The following is an 18988-nucleotide window of genomic DNA, read 5'->3' on the forward strand; positions in this document are numbered from 1 at the left end:
AGATCAAAAGGCAATTTGTAGTTCTCTCCCGGGTCTTGGGAATCAAATTCAGGTCATGAGGCTTAGCAGTGAGCACTTTTATCTACTGAGCCACAGTATACCACCACCGCACACCGCCCCTCAGCCCTGCTAGCTTGCTCTTTAAAATCTTACTGTAATGCTTGGAAACAGAGCTATGTAGGGCGCTGGGTCTAGCTTGGTTGTTTTTTTTTTTAATTGACACACAATGTGCATATTTATGGGGTACAGCAAGTTTGCTTTATTTTTAATAGCTGTCATAACTGATTCACAGAGGAGAGGTGTATCATGGGGCGCATGCATTAACTCACGGCTCTCGGTTTTCATCCCCATCCAATTAAAGGCTTTTTATTGAACTGAGCTAGGAATCATGCGTCTTCTTTTATGGCAGCCCTCGGTTTTACAAGCTAATTGGAAAGCGTTACCTTTTTATATTTTTAAAATAAACAGACTCAACATCCGCCCACATTATTTGGGCAAATTTCAAACAGGTTAGGAAAAAAATCTGTTTCTAATATTTCCAGGTATGTCCATGTAAACACTTTTTTATAGAGCGATACCGCATGTTTGGCAGCAACAGCGTGGGGAAAACGCCACTTCAAAAGTCTCCCCAAGATGCCAGTTGTACAACGGAAAAGCGTTCGTGTTCCAATGAGTCACCTAATTTCTCTTGAGTAGGCAAATGAAGTTGCATTTCCTCTCGGTGAGCAACGGCTGTGTATAAGTTACAAATAGTATAAAATGTCATTAGCAAGATAATAGGTGGAAAATGCCAACCACCGCTTGACATCGTAATAGGTCAGCGCAGGCGAAACACTTGTTTGTGCAAGAAAAGCATGTAACCTGTCTACAGGTGCCTGGCTCGTTCGAGAGCGCCGTCTCAAGACAGCCAAGCTGGCCTCCCCGTGGTTGGAAAGATGATCAGCCCCTCCTCTCCCATCTCAGATCCTTGTCTATGTGTTGCCAGAAACGTCTGGAAAGGAAAATAAACCATCTCAATGACTCCTGCTGCAGTTCCCGAGCGTCTAGACAGACTATCCTGGTCACAGTAACCTGGAGAAAATCTCCTAGGAGATTAACACAGACTCGGCTTTTTTATTTGTTCCCCACCGGTCACGGACAGACTTTGCGTCAACGTTCATCATAAGTAGTGGTGTGGTGTGCGTGTGCCAGTTTGTGTGTGGGTGCATGTTCCTGTGCCTGTTTGCATGTGAGTGTGGGTAGGTCAGAGGTCAAGGTCAGGGGTCTTCCTCAATTACTTGCCATTCATTCATTCATTCATTCATTTTGAGACAGGGACTCTCATTGAGCTCAGAGCCCATCAATCTGGCTAGTGAACTCTAGGGACTCTCCTGTACCCAGCTCCCTAATGTTGGGATAACGAATGTGCTCTGCTACACCTGAATCCTCCCTCACGTGAGATCCAAACTGAGGTTCCCTGCATGGCAAGCGCTTTGCTAACCCAGTCACCTCTGTTCCCTCTGCTTTTGGGGGACGTTTGTCTTGTCTTGTTTTACATTCCCCCCTCCCAAACATAATATTTTGGTTGTGAGTCTAGCCTTTAATGGCTGAGCCCATAATGTTTTTATTGATTATTTGGGAATTTCATACAGTGTATCCAGATCACATTCACTTCCTACTCTTCCCAGGTCTACCCTCCTACCGTTTTCCCTCCCACCCACAAACGAAAAGAACAACAACAACAAGAAGCCAAAAAAAACAAAAAAAACAAAAAAACAAAAAAACAAAAAAACCCCACCAAGGCCAATTTGTGTTGCCCATATACTTAGAAAAATGAGAAATATTAAAGACTTGTATGGCAAGCACCCTACACACACAAAAGAAACAGACAGGAACAGACAGGGAGAGGGAGAGGGACAGGAAGCTATCCAGCAGGGGTGGAGGTGGGTGGGAAGGGAAGACTCCGTTTTCTCTAAGGGGTTAGCCACTGGGAGTTTGTTCTACTTTTTTTTTTTTTTAAAGATAGGTTTTGCTATATAATCCAGGTCATCCTTAAACTCATAGTGTCCCTTCCTCAACCTCCTACATGCTGGGTTTACAGGCCTGTACTACAAGATATGAGTAGAAATGGTATTTTTATTAAAACCTTACTTTATTATTCACTCTGTAACATCTTCCTCCTCTGGTGGACCAGAGACGCATGGCTGTTCCTGTGGTTCATTGTTAAAGGGAAATCTAGGAAGTCCAAATTAGAAATATCTGTAACAAAACCTTGGCAGCATGAGACCCCTCCCTCCTCTTCACCATCAGAAATACTTTCTCTGCTTTTTCCAAAGTTGTGTTGCATGCGCTATTATTCTTGCTGTCATCGACTGCCAACTTCTGGGTTTCCAGTCTAAGACAAGGGTGTGCATATTACAAGAATTCCTTTTCTGGGAAGATATAAATGTATGCATTCTCCTTATAAAGTCCCAGTGACAGGGCAAAGTACCTTCCCACCCAAGTCCAACCCAAGGAACCAATGAGCTTATAGGACAGACAGGGAATAGCCGAGGGGTTGCTTACAGGACCAGGAGTGACCCCTTCCATATTTGAAAGTCTTTACTCAGCGTGAGTGATGGCTCCCCATAGCCACACAGACCGTTCATTAACCTCCCCAGCTTTTGTACTCTAACACATCCCAAGACCCCTAGGTCATTCATAGTTAGGACAGAATTGCTGAGAAAAGTGATTGGAATCTCAGGGGAGGGTTCATGACTTACCCAATCTCTCCTTCTCTGAGGAAACATCTGTGGTCAATGGGCCCTATCATGATGGTTGATTGAAATCAGGCACCGCTGGTCTAATGAAGATAGTGACTGTTTTGCTTGGAGGATAGCACACTAAAGCCCCCAACCCTGTGTGTGTGTGTGTGTGTGTGTGTGTGTGTGTGTGAGAGAGAGAGAGAGAGAGAGAGAGAGAGACAGAGAGAGACAGAGAGAGACAGAGAGAGACAGAGACAGAGACAGAGAGAGACACAGAGACACAGAGAGACACAGAGAGACAGAGACAAATGGGGGAAGTGGGGAAGGGGAGGGAGAGGAGGAGGGAGAGCGAGAGGGAGAGATGGATGAAAGGGAGAGTGAACTGATCTTCCTAGTAACCTCTTCCTAGAGCCCTAACACCATCACCACCATCAAACCCATGAGTCCCAGCCAAGGCAGCAGTAGAGGAGGCCCCAGGGGAAGGAAGACTTCATCTCCTTCCCTAGCTGGGAATGTTGTTGGTGGAAAGCTCACTGGTCTGCCTTGCTCCGACTGAGCACAGGCACAGCATTGAAGGAAGGACTTCTTGTCTTGTCTGCCCGGATTCTCAAGCCTTCTCCATGTGACATAAAACTGAATTTCAAGTAGGAAAAGGTCTCAGTGCTGGCATTTTCTTGCTGTTCCCTTTTATCTGCGTTATAAACATTATCTTCAGTTGTAGATTCCTTGCAGGAGTCTTGTTAAGCCATATATCCATTTGCGAGAGGACTTAATGCAGTTAAAATTTGGTCACATAATTGATAAAGCCACTTAACTAGGGATTTGGGACATATTAGGAATTCAAGCCATCAGCATCAATTAGAGAGAGGGAGACCAGGTATTTCGGGGAAGAATTGGATGCTCCAGTCTGAAGCAAGCTTAGCTTTTTGAGTGGGTCAGTCTGGATTCCCTTGCATTATAGCCATTTCTGAAACACATATATGGTATATGAATGTATTTCTTTATAATACATTATATATGTGTATATATGTATTTGTATGTGTATGTATGTGTGTGCATATGTATGTGTGTATATATGTGTGGATGTACAGGTGTGTGTATGTATATGTATGTATATACAATGGACCCTTATAACCCGAAGTCCAAGATTAGGCTGTACACAGGTTGGTCTTTCTGAAGACTGGGAGGAAGGGCCAGTTCCAGCCTCTCCCTACCTTCTGTGGGGTCACTGGTGGTCTCTGGTGTTCCTTGACTTGTAGACGCTTCACCCTGATGTTTGCCTCCATCCCCATATGGTGTTTTCTGAGAACATGTATCTGGGTCCAGTTTCCCCTGTATAAGGACAGCGTTGTATGTCATGAGGGTCCCAACGCTTGTGATGTCACTTTAGAGAACTATGCCTGAAACTCTACCTCCAAATGAAGTCTTGATTGAGATACAGGGATTTACTGCTTTGACCCAGGAATATTGGGGGGCACAATTCACCTATAATATTGGCCTCCACTCAAACCTCCCAGATAGGACCTCAGAGGGTGAAAGCTTGTGTATAAGCACATACCATGCATGTGACACTCATTTGTCACAATTCTTAGAACGCTGGTCTTTGTTTTTGTTTTGTTTTTGAGACAGGTCTTGCTAGATGGCCCTGTCTGGCCTGGTACTCTGTAGTCAAGGCTGGCCTCTGATTCCCACATTCTCCTCCCTCTGCCTTCTGGGTGCTGGGATTACAAATGTATGCCACCATATTGGGCCCAAGTTTTTAGAACACTTAACGTGAGAGCTTCCCTCTTAGATATGCAAACGCTTGGTACAGATCTGGGAACCATGAGCACCACGTTGTGTAGCTGATTCTTCATCTTGCATGGATGAAATGCTACTGTTGTCACACATGAATCCATGTTTTGTAAGAACAACCCCAGGTGACTCGCATGCTTAGTAAAATTTGAGAACCACAGAGCCACCTAAAGGGACACACAATGTCTCATCTCAGAATCATTGATGAACAAAAGAGAACCACACATTTAAATGTATGACTGAGTTCTAGGAGGATTGAAAGAAAAAAATCTTAAATGTCGAAACTGGAGAAATGAAACCAGGGAGTTAAGCACTGGCTGGCCCAGTACAGTGTTAGAGAGCATGGGACAGAACAGAGCAAGTGGCTTTCAACTGTCCCAATGCTGTCCCAATACAGCTCCCCATGTTGCAGTGAGCCCCAACTATAAAATTATTCTCATTGCTATGTATGACTGTAATTTTGCAACTGTTATGAATCATTGTAATGTAAATATCTGTTTTTCGATGGTCTCAGGCAACCCACAGATTGAGAACCACTAGTATAAACCCTTAGTAGCTGTGTGTGTGTGTGTGTGTGTGTGTGTGTGTGTGTGTGTGTGTGTGTGTGTGTGTGTTTAAGAAGGGGTTAGAAGGGTGAGGACCTAACTCAGGGTGTCACATATTTGAGGCAAATGCCCACTGTTGTGCTTCATTTCCAGCCTAGGAACCTAACTTGAAATTTTCTCTACTGACTCTCGGCTGGTGCCCATCACAGATGACAGGCCGTTGCACTGCCAAAGCAGAGAGCCTAGGCTAAACCCCTTTGCATAAAACATGTAGCTCTGGAGAGATGCCTTATCATAGAAAAGGGAGCTAGAAACAAACCAGAGAACCACTTCATCTGATTAAAATATTGGAGGCCGGAGCTCTACTGTGCACACAGAGCTGCTCTGAGGGTTTACAGGGTCAGGTGGCTTAGTCGGGGTACATTTAAGAACAGGGATTTGAGGGAGGTATTAGGTATTAGGGTTTGTTTTGAAGTACAAGAGAGAGTTGGGAGTTTGATAAGGTTTGTTGTCAGGCAACTTGAGTACAGGGAGGGGTGGGGGCACTGAGCAACCGGAGAAAGGTGTCCTGGGAGCTGGGAATGGATTGGATGTCTAGAGAGTAAGCAGAGGCTATGTCAAAACAGAACTTGCTACTTTTAAAGTCGGCCAAGCACGCCTCCCTGTGGTTCCCCCTGAAATCTGTAGTGATTGGCTGTTACTATAATATAATACCTTCGGAGGCCATGTCAGAAAGTGATCGCACCGTTATAGTTTCAGCCCTTGGTCAACTGGCCCCACTGCTTTGGGGCCTATGGTGAGGCAACAGACATCCCTCCAATGTCCTCCCACCTTTTACTATGCCCCACCATTTAAAGCTTCTACGACCTCCTGGGGATCAAGCCTTTAACACACAGGCTTTGGGGGAGACAATGATATCCAAATGAGAGCAAACTCTAAGGAGATCTACCCCTCACTCAAAAGCCCTCACCACCTGCCCATTCCCAGGGCCTGGAAGAAGAGTTGCAAGCTGAAACAGCTAGCTGTGTCTGAGCTGGCAAATGGCTGCTGGGATGTCAAAAGCTTATGTGGAGGAGAGTCAGCATAGGAGGAGGCTCGTGTGCCGAGACCAGGGCCAGTTTGAGGAAACCAGAGTTGCTAAAATTGCATGGCTCTTGGTAATTTGGGAATCTAATTTGGGGTGTGTGTGTGTGTGTGTGTGTGTGTGTGTGTGTGTGTGTATGTGGCACGTGGCACTCGCATGCTTGGGAAAGGGTAGGGGAGTGGGGTGGAGATGTAGCCCAGGATGTCACAGATGCTAGCAAATGCCCAACTTCTGGGCTTCATTTCCAGCCTGAGACCCTAGTTTGAAAATGTCTCTGCTGACTCTGTGGGTAGTTAAGTAGCAACTAACAGCTCTCATTGGCTGAGTTATTTATCAGACGCCAGGTAATTTTCCTACTTATTCCTCATGGCAATCCTACAAGGTAGACATAATTATTATCCCTCTACTGCCGAGAGGTCTTTAACTCTGATAGGTAATGAATGACAGTTGTTCCCTAACTAATGACATAGCATTAAGCTTAGATCTACCGACTGCTACATCAATACGTTGATAGTGGGTAACTCTGGGGAGTCGATTATAGATTTTACTTTTTTACCCATTTCTGAACTTCTCAAAGTTGTAAATATAAAATGGAGGGAAATTCAGTAGCCATAAAAGAACTCAATTATGCAACCGAAACAGAAGCCATTGGAATGTGTGTGCAGAAGGAGGCATGTGTGAACAGAGAGATGTCAAGCAGGGCCCCCTTGTCCTGGGTGGTGTCCTCATCACACCTGGGGAGAGACAGGTGGGAGAGGCTCAGGGAGGCCACATCCTGACCCTCATAGACCTCATCTCCCCCACCCCTGCCATAGGTCAACCCTTTCAGAGACCGCATCTGCAGGGTCTTCTCCCACGATGACGTGTTCTCCTTTGAAGATGTGCTGGGTATGGCATCTGTCTTCAGTGAACAGGCCTGCCCCAGCCTGAAGATTGAATATGCCTTTCGCATCTATGGTAGGTACCTTGGTTGGGGTGATGGTGCCGAGTGGGGAGGAGAAAAGGGCCGAAGAGGACCTGCCGTGCCTGAAATCCAATCACTGATGGGGTGTGTGACTGGGATTTATTGGCTCTCAATGAGTCTATATCATGTTTCTTGAGTACTGTGAAATATCAAAACCGATTGAGAATCTCGGCTCTAATCAACAGAGGCTCCTCCCTCCATTTTGTCGGTTAAGTGGCCTTTCTTATTGCTGTGACCAACACGGCTGACAGGAAGCAGCTGAGGGGTGGGAGAATTTCTTTGGGCTCAGTTTGAAGGCATACAGGCCATTGTGGCAGGGACAGTGTGGTGGCTGGCAAGCAGCCCACAGGAGCTAGAATGTGCAGCTGCGATGCCTCACCTCCTTATGTGTTAGCAGAACGGCAATCAGAGATGACACAGGATGCCGGGTGGTACCATAAGCCTCCAGTCCTATCCACTTAAGCTGGGGACAAACTGTTCAAACACATGAACCTGGAAGGGTTACTTCAGGTTCAAATCATAATGCCATCCAAGGGTACTTGGAGTGGCTGGTTCGGCTGTTTAATGATTTCTCTCTGAGCAGGCCAGAGAGAAAAAGAAGACCCATGCAAAGGACTTGGGCTTGTCTGGCAGGAAGTTTGGATAGAACTGACAAGACTTGAACACTACAACCATCTCGGCACAGCGACTTCGTAGACTTGACCAAGTCATTTGGATTTCCTGAGAATCGCTTTTCTTATCTTGAAAGGAAAGATCATCTCTGAAGTGACTGGGATCTGCCCTTCATCTTGCAATGTCCCCTTAGCACACACAGTAAGATGCTCAGAGCTCTCGAAATCAGCCAAAACAAGAATGGAGGAAACCTTGAGACGCCCTCCACGTCTGTCTTTGAGGATATGGTGGTAACTCCTTTGCTGGCAGAGGCAGACTGGTGTGGGTCAGCACTGCCCTTGCTGTTTAAGTAGGCCGTGCAGCTTCTCCTGTCCTCAGACGTCAGTGAGCAGACTCAGGCAGGCTGAGGAAAGCCTAGACTTGCTAGGATTACCGGTGGCGTATGCCTGTAATCCTCACACTCAAGAGGCTGGGGCAGAAGACCACAGCTTTGAACTCAAACTGGGCTACATAGTTAAGACCTTGTCTTGGAGCCAGTGGCTAGTGCTACATATATACAGCTCAGTGGTAAAATGCTTGCCCAGGACAGGCAAGGCTCTGGACTTGACTCTCAAACTAAACAAACAAACAAACAACCCCAAATTCTCTGTAATTCGAAGAACCCGAATGTCAGGGTTGCAGTCTAAATTAAACCAAAAATGTCAGCACTGTTTTGGAGAAATATAACAGAACTCAGAGTCCCTACAACAAACATTTACAAGACTCCAAATGAAACCTTAAAAAAATGCCCTGAAATGTAAGAACATTCTTTTAAATCTTGCTGCAGCCTCCAGAACGGAGACTGACTCTGACATGACCCAGATACCGAAATCCACTGATAAAAAGTTTTAAAACAGCCATCGCAGCCGTCTTCAGTTCTTCAGAGAAAGAGAAGGCGACAAGGAGGAAAGAATGCAGGAGTGGAGAGGGGAAGGGAAGGAGGAGGAGGAAGATGAACTATAGCAATTGGCTTAGATGATTAGGGTGGCAGGCAAGCTCACATTCTGCTGTGAGACACCCAGGAAGGGTACGATTTAGTTCAGTCCAAAAGGACAAGACCCAAGAGTGCAGTTGACCAAGGACAGAGCAGAGAGAGAAGAGCCCTCCCTCCTCTGTCTTGTGTCCTAATGAGCCTTTGCTCAACTGGATGATACACCCATACCAACAAATGTGATTTTAGTTCTTACATCTATATTTATTTTTTGTTTGTTGTTTGTTTGGAGTGTGTGTGCATGTGTGTGTGTGTGTGTGTGTGTGTGTGTGTGTGTGAGAGAGAGAGAGAGAGAGAGAGAGAGAGAGAGAGACACGGGTGGGGGGCAGACAGACACACAGGTAGACAGACAGACATTGTGGTTAATTAGAGTTGCTTACATGATCATGGTTGAAGGGTTATTTACTGAAGCACGGGTAATTTACCAGTGTCTACACCATTGAAGAAAACTATCCCCTCTCCCCCATCTGTTAACTGTCAATAGCTCCTGACTCAGGGGCGAGGGGCGAGGCTTCAGGATGCTGCCCTCCCCCTCCCACACCACCAAGGGATCTCTCCTGCAGATCTGAATGTGACTTTCTTTTGCAGTTAACTGATTCAAATGCTAATCTGTTCCAGAAATTCTCTCACAGACACACCAGGAAATAACTTTTTTCTGCCTTTATCTGGGCGTTCCTCAGCCAAGCCAATTGACACCTAAGATTGACCATCACAATAACCATTTCCAGTAAGTGAAAGAGAATCTACACACACACACACACACACACACACACACAGAGAGAGAGAGAGAGAGAGAGAGAGAGAGAGAGAGAGAGAGAGAGAGAGAAGATGTGAAATCCCAGCAGAAAAAAAAATGCAGCTATGAGAAGGAATTAAATGGGTGGGGCCTGGTAGCTTCGCCTCATAATTCCAGCTGCTGGGGAAACTGAGGCCGAAGGATCACATGTTTAAGGTGTGCCTGGACTACAGAGGGAGTTCAAGGCTAGCCTGGGTATCTTGGCAAGTCTGTATTACAGCATTTATAAAAGTAAAGTGCTGGGATGTAGCTCAGTGGTCAAGCGCCCACTCAGCCTGCAGTAACCTTTAGGTTCATATCCCATTGCCAAATAAACCACAAACACAAAAACACATACAAGATCAAAAGCCAGTGGACGGCTCCGCTGGAGAATTGAGGAAACAGAGGAAAGGGTAGATCTGAAAACACACAAAGAAAAAAATCTGAATAACACAGAGGGCAAATATTGAGAGAATTACAGAACGGGGCCTCTGGGACATGCTGAGTTAGAAAGGTTGAAATGTACAACCAGTTGATCCAATTGGAGTCTTGAATGCAAAGGGTAAGAAAGATATTTGAAGAACTAATCACCCCCAGGTGTCTTAAATTTGGTACAAGACACAAATTCATAGTGCATGAATCCTGAGTCAAATGAAATCACAAACCCGTGTATGAGCTCAGCAGTCTCATCGGTCTGTGGGTCTCTGGGTGTGTCTGCCTGTCTGTGTCTGTCTGTATCTGTGTCTCTGTATGTGTCTGTGTCTAAGTCTTTGTGTGTGTCTGTGTGTCTCTATGTGTGTATGTGTCTGTCTCAGAGTATGTCTGTGTCTGTGTGTCTGTGTGTCTGCAAGCATCTATGTGTGTGTGTCTGCATCTGTGTGTGTCTACATCTGTGTGTGTGTCTTTGTTTCTTGTGTGTCTGTGTCTGTCTCAGAGTATGTCTGAGTCTGTGTGTCTGCATCTATGTGTGTGTGTCTGCATCTGTGTATGTCTACATCTGTGTGTGTGTGTGGGTGCACACACTCCTCTACAGCTTTCCCTTTCCTTATCCCCAAGCACCCCTAGGGAGTATTCTCTGGGTCCCAGGAGTCCTAGTTTGCTAGTCACTCCCATGGTTCTGTCAGATGTGGCAGCTGTGCTGACTGAAGTCCCTGTCAAGTTCTCTAGGACAAGACAGCTCCTCCAGCAGAACAGTGACCCAGCTCAGCCCTCTTATCTCAGCCAAGACTGAGTGGGTTGCAAGTCACAGAAACTTAGCTCGTGAAGCAACAGATAAAGGACAGTAGATCTTAGTCTGCCCAGCGTGGGTTAAGAAAAAATCACCCAAAGCTCATGGCTTCAGGTGCCACACTTCATGGTTTCAGGGTGCCTGCCAGGTAAGGGTTCAGGCTTAGCTTAATTGGGTCCTCTCGACTCTTCCCTTCTCCCCTTTCCTCCCTCCTCCTTCCTTCTCTTCCCTCCTCTTCCTCTTCCCCTTTCCTCCCCCTTACCTTTCCTCCCTCTTCCTCCTCCCTCCTCCCTCCTCCCTCCTCCTTCCTCCTCCTCCCTCCTCCTCCTTCTTCCTCCCTCCTCCTTCCTCCTCCTCCCTCCTTCTTCCTCCTCCTCCCTCTTTCTTTTCCCTCCTTCCTCCTCTTCCCTCCTCCTCCCTCTTTCTCTTCCCTCCTTCCTCCTTTCTTCCTCCTCCCCTTTCCTCCCTCCTCCTCCTCTTCCTATTTTTATTCTTTTTGTAATAGGGTCCCACTATATGGTCCTGGCTGGTCACCAGGCAGAAATCTACCTGCTTCTGTCACTCCAGAGCTGGAGTGGAAGTGTACATTACCACTTCCAGCAGGATCCCCTCTCTTAAAGTCTCTTAAAACAAGGCTCCAGTCAAAGTTCTCCCTAAGCTGCTTCTCCTCTGGAGAGCGCTGGCTGGGAAGCCCCTTCAGGCAACTGGCAGAGTACAGTTCTTGTTTCTTGGACCTCTGGCCTGGCTTCCTCCTGCCTAGGAGCTGGAGTCTGCCGTCAGCTTCCGAAAGCTACCCTTGGACCCTTGCCATACTGCCTTGCCAACATGACCACTTATCTTCAAAGAAAATGAGGGGGAATAGCCCTCGACTCATCTACTGTTAGAATGAAGTCTTCCATGGTATAATCTGACCATGAAAGTGCCGTCCATCCCATCACACACCTGCCAAACTCCGTTGGTTGGAAGCAGGTTAGTCTCCATCCAACCCAAACAGCACCAAGACGTGTAGATTATGGGGAGTAAAGGGGCAGGGCATGAGAAAGTGCACATGCCTGGCCTCATATTCACTTGAACTCCTGATCTCCCTGCCTCTAACTCCAGAGTTCTGGTATTATAGGCAAGTACATCAAACACAGCTCCAAACATCTGTCTCTGAGAGGTTTCTCTACTCACAAGTATGAAGTATGTCCACTATGGACCCCAGGAGAGAAATGAAGGCCTGGGATACAGCTAGGAAGCTGTCAGAAAGCTAGCTAGCTTCTCTGCATGGCTTCTAAGTAAACCTCTGTTTTCTCAGACCTGAGCGTCCTCGTCTGTGCCCACGGACTAAAGATAACTACCCTCGTGCCTACACGGCCTGCTGTTCAGACTCTGAGTAACAGGCACTGCTTCTCCCTTTCAGTCTCTCAGAAGGTGCTGAATGTCTCAGCCAAGCCAATGGTCTGATATTTTGGGTCAGTTACCTACAGCCAAAAGAAAAGCAGAGTCACATGAGTAAGCTGAGGCAAAGACACTTCTCAGGGACAGGAAAAGCTGGGCGCTGTGGCTCAAGCCTGTAATCTCAGGACTGGAGCAGGAAAGCTTCAAGAAGCAGGGGTTCAAGGTCATCCTTTTATGCATAGTGAGTTCAAGGCCAGCCTGAGATATGTGAGACGTCTTGACAAAAGAAAGGAAGAAAAGAAGGAAAAAGGGAAGGAAAAAGGAAGGAAGGAATTAAGGAGGGAAAGGAAGAAGGGTACTCTGCTTCTGTCCATGGTTTCCAGAGCCCAGGAAACAAAATCTCCAAACCCATCAGGGAGTAGATGCTCACATGGCATCCTCTAGACACAGGGACATCTTCGCTTAGCTTTAGAAATGAGAATGTTCAGTCCTCAGAGGTCAGAGTGAGTGATTGGGGCCAAGCTGGAGACCAGACACACATCCTACCACCACCATCACTGTCCCTGAATCTTCCTCCATTTATTTCCAAGCCCCCAAGGCACACAGTTACTTCCCTTTCCCAAGGATTTCCGAGCACAAAGACCAAACGCTCAACTTCTCCATGAAACACATTGATGTATTTACCTATTTAGGTATCCGGGACTCGTGTCCCAGGCTGCATCCGGTACACCCGGACAAGTCAAGGTTCTCTGTGTGATGATTTGTGAGTGTACACGGCTATCTGATCAGTGAGAGACAGACCAGGATCCGTGTGTCTAAAGCCTGGTACAGAGAGGCTGCTCTGTAAGTCTGAAGTGATGGTGGGTAAGGAAGGAAGAAGAGGAATGAAAAAGAAGAGTAAAGAGACAGACAGAAGAGAAGACTGTGTCAGCAATGGTCTTGGTCGTGATTCTCACAAGAATTCAAAGACTTCTCAATGCTCCTGACCTGATGGCTCTGAGCAAGACTCGGGGACCAGGCAAATCAGTGTTGCTAGGGAACATCCCAAACATGTAGACTCTCGGCCCTCTTACACCTTTGAATCAAATCTGCATCTTAGCAAGACACCCTCACCCCCAACCTCTGCCCCTAAAAAGTCTAGAAAGCCTTGTTTTAGTCTCCCCCGCCTCCCAAAGCTGACTGCACACTGAAATCACCTAGGAGGTAAAACAAAACAGGAAACAACTTGATCTAACGGTAGATCCTGGTCACTGGGCTTTTACAAAGCCCCCCTGGGTGTTTCTAATGGCAACAGATTTGGAAGCTCCTGCTCAGCTCACTGCCTCAGGCAGGACTGCTTCCAGCTACGGCTGGCAGTGTCTCTGGTTAAAAGTGAAGGTCCGTAGTCAGGCCGGTTCATAGCGGGAAAGGTGGCTCCAGAAAATACGCAAGGACCCAGAGTCCTTTAGGCTTCCTCTTCTGTAAAGTGTTGGTCTGAGACTTTTCCTATTGTCCTCAGGAGCACAAAATGGCTTCTGTGCCCACAGACTTCTCTCCTTTATTTTATCGGGGGTGGAGGGAGTGGTGTGTGGGGGTTGGGGATTGGGAGAAGGAAAAAAGATGAAATTTACATCCGAAGACACAAACAAGTCAACTCCTCGGCTCTCAAGCTTTCTTGGAACTCCACCAAGACCCTTCAGTTTATATATCACAGGCCAAAATGATGTCATACGGCCACCCATGGCTACGGCAGAGACAGGAAAGCCATGAATTTTCATCTGAACCCAGTGTCGCCTTGAACAAGAACGGTTTTAAAAACGGCTACTGGGTAAGACTGCAGAGGGGCTAGAGCATCTTGAGACATAGAACTCACTTCCAGGAAACAGTTCCATTTTGAGGGACATTCTCCCCCCACCCCATACTCCCCACCCCTGGGTGACCAATGCCACATCTCTTCCTAACAGGAAGATCTACTACTTGTCAGAGACCAACATCTGAGCCACACCTTCCTAAGACCTAACCCAATCACAGACATGCCAGAGGCTGGCTGAGACAGTGGAGGGAGCCTAGGGGAAATGTATTGAAAGCTTGCCCTTGGTCTGCAAGCAATGAGTGTTTTTTGCTTATAGCAGTTCTTTGAGGGAGCAGGTTTCAGAAAGAACTGGTGTCTGAGCCTTAACCATGCCATATGGTGTTGAGAAACAAGTGAGAGAAAGGCCCCACACCCACCCAGGTGGCCAATCACAGGCTGTGAGTTCCAAGACTGCTGGGTCAGCATGGAGGGCGGTCCAGCCAACGGACAGACTCCTGGCCCTAGCCCTCTCCCAGACTGCTCTGCCCTTGCACCCCCAAAGGACAGGAGCCATCCAGGACTACATTTACTCTAGCAAATTATTCTGTTTTCAGATGGCTTGGGACCAAAGCCATGTCATTTTCTGTAGTCTCCGCATGTGGGAGCCAGGCCAGCAGGATGCCCGGGGACACTGCAGGGGCTTGCAGACAGGCTGCAGAGCTTCTTACTGGCAGTGTGGTGTCACCGTGGCTGCTCCATGCTCCCTGTGCCTCCATGCCTTTCACCTGCTCCTCTGACTGACTTCCTGTGGTGTGCAGGAGTTAGGAAAGGAGAGCTGATCAGGGAGAGTACCCAAGAGCAGCTCCGACCAGAGCTCCAGCAAGAATCCAGTCAGAGAAGTAGTGTACCTTCCATATGTACAGCTTGCCTTTGGGGACAGACATTTCTTGGCTTTGCCATAGAAAGACTCTGGTACTAGCAGACTCTAGGACTCAGTTTCCCTAATAGCCCACTAGCTCTAGCTGCCATTCTTCAAAGTGGGATGTTAGAGTCTCTTGGGTTTTCATTTTTAGTTCTTAGCGATAAGCAAGTGATGGAGGATTAAGCTACAGCTAACAGGAACCTTCTGTGTTCCAGACTCAGGACAAGGGATGGTTAAGTATTTCCTATTTAACCTTCACATTATAGAGTTACGACTATTGTTCCCATGTTACAGACAGGGAAACTGAGGCTCAAATAACGAGCTGAGATGTTACACACACACACACACACACACACACACACACACACAAACACAAACACACACACACACACACACAGAGAGAGAGAGAGAGAGAGAGAGAGAGAGAGAGAGAGAAGTTCACGGTGGCTCTAAGTCTCTGTGGCATTAGGGATCTAGGCTCCTCCTACCCATTCCTTTGCTTTTCATCCCCATGGTTACCTTATTGTCTCAAAGATCTTCCCAGAAGTCATTTTCCCTTCTGCTTTTATGCCATTCTTCAGATCTTAGCCATTTGGTCACCTCTTGCAGAAAGAGAGGCTGGGGAACACCGTGCTCCGTTGGGATAGATGGCTTTCTGTCATGAAGGCAGTTGTGCGTGGTAAACAGCACAGATTTCCTGTAGAGTCTGAATGGAAGGATTTAGTCATGACCGCCCATTGACTACCAAGGGCAAGTGGGCATTTGTACATCCATTTATTTTTGAGATTCTGCTCTGTGCTGGGCACTGTCCTCAGAATTAGGATGTTAAGCTATATGGAGTCTTACTCCAGCCTCTGGCCCTTTGAGGGTACAGTGGGAGTTCTTGAAGCCAACCCACTAGTGGTACAAGGTGTGAGAACTACCACGCCATTGATACGCACATGTACATTTACCATCACTACCAGCTGAGAAGCTGGGACCCATGTCCAGGTCACTCAGGCAGCTACAACACAGGGACAGAAGCCTGGGAAGATGCCCAAGGATTTGGGTTCCAAACCCAGGCCACCATCCACTCCTCTACTCCTTGCTCCTGGCCGCCAAATTACAACCTGGCTTCTGGGTTCTGAAATGGAGATCCCCATAGCATGAGATGTGGGGCCAGGTCAGTCTAGGTGGATTTGAACTTTGCTCTCCCATTCCCTGGTCCCATGGACAAGCCATATTGGAGTTGAACCTTGGTCTCCTCTTGGCAAAATAAGACAACAAAAAAAGTAGATGATGAGATGACTTAAAGCAAAATGCATTTGAGCACACAGTAGGCACGCAGCCAAATGCTTATAATTATTGCGATCACTATTGCCTTAGTACTGTCTACAGCTGGCCGTTCTTTGGCATGCTGAAGCCAGTTGGAGCTCCACGTCCCAGATTCTAGACCTACTTGTGGCAAGTGGGCCGTACTTGAGCTCTCAGAGGCTCATGGGAGTCGGTCCACCGGCCAGGGCCTCAGCCTCCATCCCTTCTGCAGATTTTAACGAGAACGGCTTCATCGACGAGGAAGACCTCCAGAAGATAGTACTAAGACTACTGAAAAGCGATGATGTGTCCGAGGACCTGCTGCAGGACGTCACTCACCACGTGTGTATCCAGAGGCTGAAGGGTGGGACCTGGGGCTCTGGCTGGTCACCCAAAGCCCCCGGATATCAGGCCATCTTCTTTGGAAGGGATCGTTCCAGAGTCCCCTGCAGCTGCTATGGGCATGGGTGGCACATGGTGCCCTGAGAAGTGGGCACACAGTGGAGAGAACTTTGTCTCAACTGTCTGTCCCTCCGATGAGAATTGTCTGTGTTCCCCAGAACAATGTATCCTGCCCTCCCACCCACATAGGGCACCAAGGATCTCAATGTCCTCTACTGCGTTACTCATTAGGAGGACAGTGCCCAGCTGTCCTAGGGACGAGGCATAGAGACAGCCCTGGAAACCTAAGATGGGGAACATGTGCTCTCAGGCTGTGAGAACCCCTGAGTATCTCAGGTCTGGATGGTCCCGCCTCCTGCTTGGCTCAGGCTTCTTACAATGCAGGGCCCATGTTAGTGTCTGACTGATGAATGGGGCCTACTGCTCTCCCTTTCACACTGGTACTAGAGGACCCCATGAGCAAAGTCCTTCCGGGAGAGAGCCCATGAATCCTCCTCCACCCCTACCTTAGCTCACACACCTTCACCTCTGTGAGGCAGGGGCCCTGAGACACCCTGACATGTGCTAGGTACTTCCTCTACACAGACCATTGTCTCCTTCCTCTTGAGGTCCATCTCCTGTCAGACCCAAGGCTCCTTTCAGACTCCTTTCTTCCTCCAGGTCCTGAGTGAGTCAGATCTGGACAATGACAACATGCTTTCCTTCTCCGAGTTCGAACATGCAATGGCCAAATCTCCGGATTTCATGAAGTAAGACATTCTTGAGGTCAAGGGTTTTCAGCAAAGGATCTCTAGTCTCCCCTGGACCAAGGGCTATCTCCGACTTCCCATGGAAGTCATGGGTTTCCGGGACTTTGCTGATTCTTTCAGAAATAGTAAAACTGAAGCTTCCAAGAAATCAGCTAACCTTGGAGAACCAAGACAGAGGTTGACAGGATTCCAGAGCTTGCAAACCATTTGTGGGGTTGGTGCAACCTCAGAGCCATTACCCCTGATGGCAGACATCTATGTGTATCTCTCATGCTGGCCTTCGGATCAGACCTGAGCATAGCCCACTATTACCCAGATACACTGGGAGATGACAAGAGAAATTGCCAGTCTTCTAGTTCCTTCCAGTTCAGGGTGAATGCATCATCTTCAGAGATGGTCCTCACTATGACCCAAAAGTCCCATAGAGTATGCCCGGTTGGCATCTGGTGACACTTGCCTTTGGCGCTTGTCCCTAACACTGCCCCTTGATCTCATAGGCCAGACAAGTTTGACGGTGAAGAAGGATGATGGCTCTTAAATATTTTACAAACCAACTCAAAACAGGACAGAACTGGGTCTAGCAGGAACCCTGGCTAATCTCTCTCTCTCTCTCTCTCTCTCTCTCTCTCTCTCTCTCTCTCTCTCTCTCTCTCTCCCTGACCCAGCTCTCCCTCCATTCATTTTTCTCCTACACACTTACCTCCCACTGCACGTCAGCAACCTCTGGGTTGTCAGACATGGCCTTCATGTGGCATGGCCTCCCAACAGCTTGTGTCTGTTTGATTTTGATTCAACTTCAGTTGAATTCAGCTCAATTCTGAATTCCCAAACGGGAATTGTGACTGGCCCAATGGGTCAGGTGTCTCCCTTCTTCCAACCACCTAGATAGACATGGCATCTCTAGATTCCAGGGCTGTGGCTAGGGTAGAACCTACAGATGCCATGTTTGAATCACCCCCATCAAAGGAAATCCCTCTCCATCCACAAGGGCATCACACAACATGGCCACTGGAATCCTATCTGCCCTGCAACTGTGTCTGAATCACTCCTGTTTCTTTGAGTAGGCTACCCTAAAATTCTGAAACCTTTGTGTTCTGGTGATGCTAAAAGAAGCTTAAAGAAAGTTTAGGAATTGGGGAAATAACTTAAACTCCTTGCTATGCAATCATGAAGACCGGAGTCTGATCTCTAGCATTAGTATTAGAAGCTAAGTAAGGTAGCATAAACTTGCAATACCAAGGCTAGGAAGGTCGAGACAGGAGAGTCCTTGGGCTCCCTGTCCCCAGCAAGAGACTTTGACTGAAAACAAAAACAAGGAGATGACACCTGACTGCTCTTTGGTCTCTACACGTGTACATATGTGTACATGCACCCTCATAGACACGCACATGTACACACACACACACACACACACACACACACACACACACACACATGAAGGTTTGAATTGGCTAGAACCATTGTCTACATACATGATAGGACGAGGTGGGGACCTCAGATGGCTCTGGGACTCTCTTTCAGCTCCTTTCGGATTCACTTCTGGGGGTGCTGATGTGAAGTCACCTGGTTCAGCAGCTTCAGGGAAGACTACCGGACACCCCTTCCCCGCCCCACCCCTGTATCCAGGCACTGTGGAATCTGATTTGAAGTATGACTCAACTCTGTCCCTCCTTCACCTCTAGAATATTGTTTACTAAATAAATATGTGTCTACCCA

The 18988-nt window shown here is 47.5% G+C and overlaps 1 protein-coding gene across 2 annotated transcripts in view; it reads left to right on the top strand.

Annotated features, from left to right (window-relative positions):
* Cib4 (calcium and integrin binding family member 4) overlaps positions 1-18988 on the top strand; it is a 60846-nt gene extending 41858 nt beyond the window's left edge. For both annotated transcript variants that reach the window (XM_087554730.1, NM_001446936.1), the window contains exons 4-7: positions 6962-7103; positions 16354-16463; positions 17184-17272; positions 18794-18988. In XM_087554730.1, coding sequence (XP_087410856.1) covers positions 6962-7103; positions 16354-16463; positions 17184-17272; positions 18794-18824 — 372 coding nt within the window. In that variant the 3' untranslated portion in view covers positions 18825-18988. The remainder of the gene's footprint in view (positions 1-6961; positions 7104-16353; positions 16464-17183; positions 17273-18793) is intronic.

The sequence above is a fragment of the Rattus norvegicus genome, chromosome 6, assembly GCF_021556685.1.
Source record: "Rattus norvegicus strain SHRSP/BbbUtx chromosome 6, alternate assembly SHRSP_T2T, whole genome shotgun sequence".
NCBI classification, from domain to species: domain Eukaryota; kingdom Metazoa; phylum Chordata; class Mammalia; order Rodentia; family Muridae; genus Rattus; species Rattus norvegicus.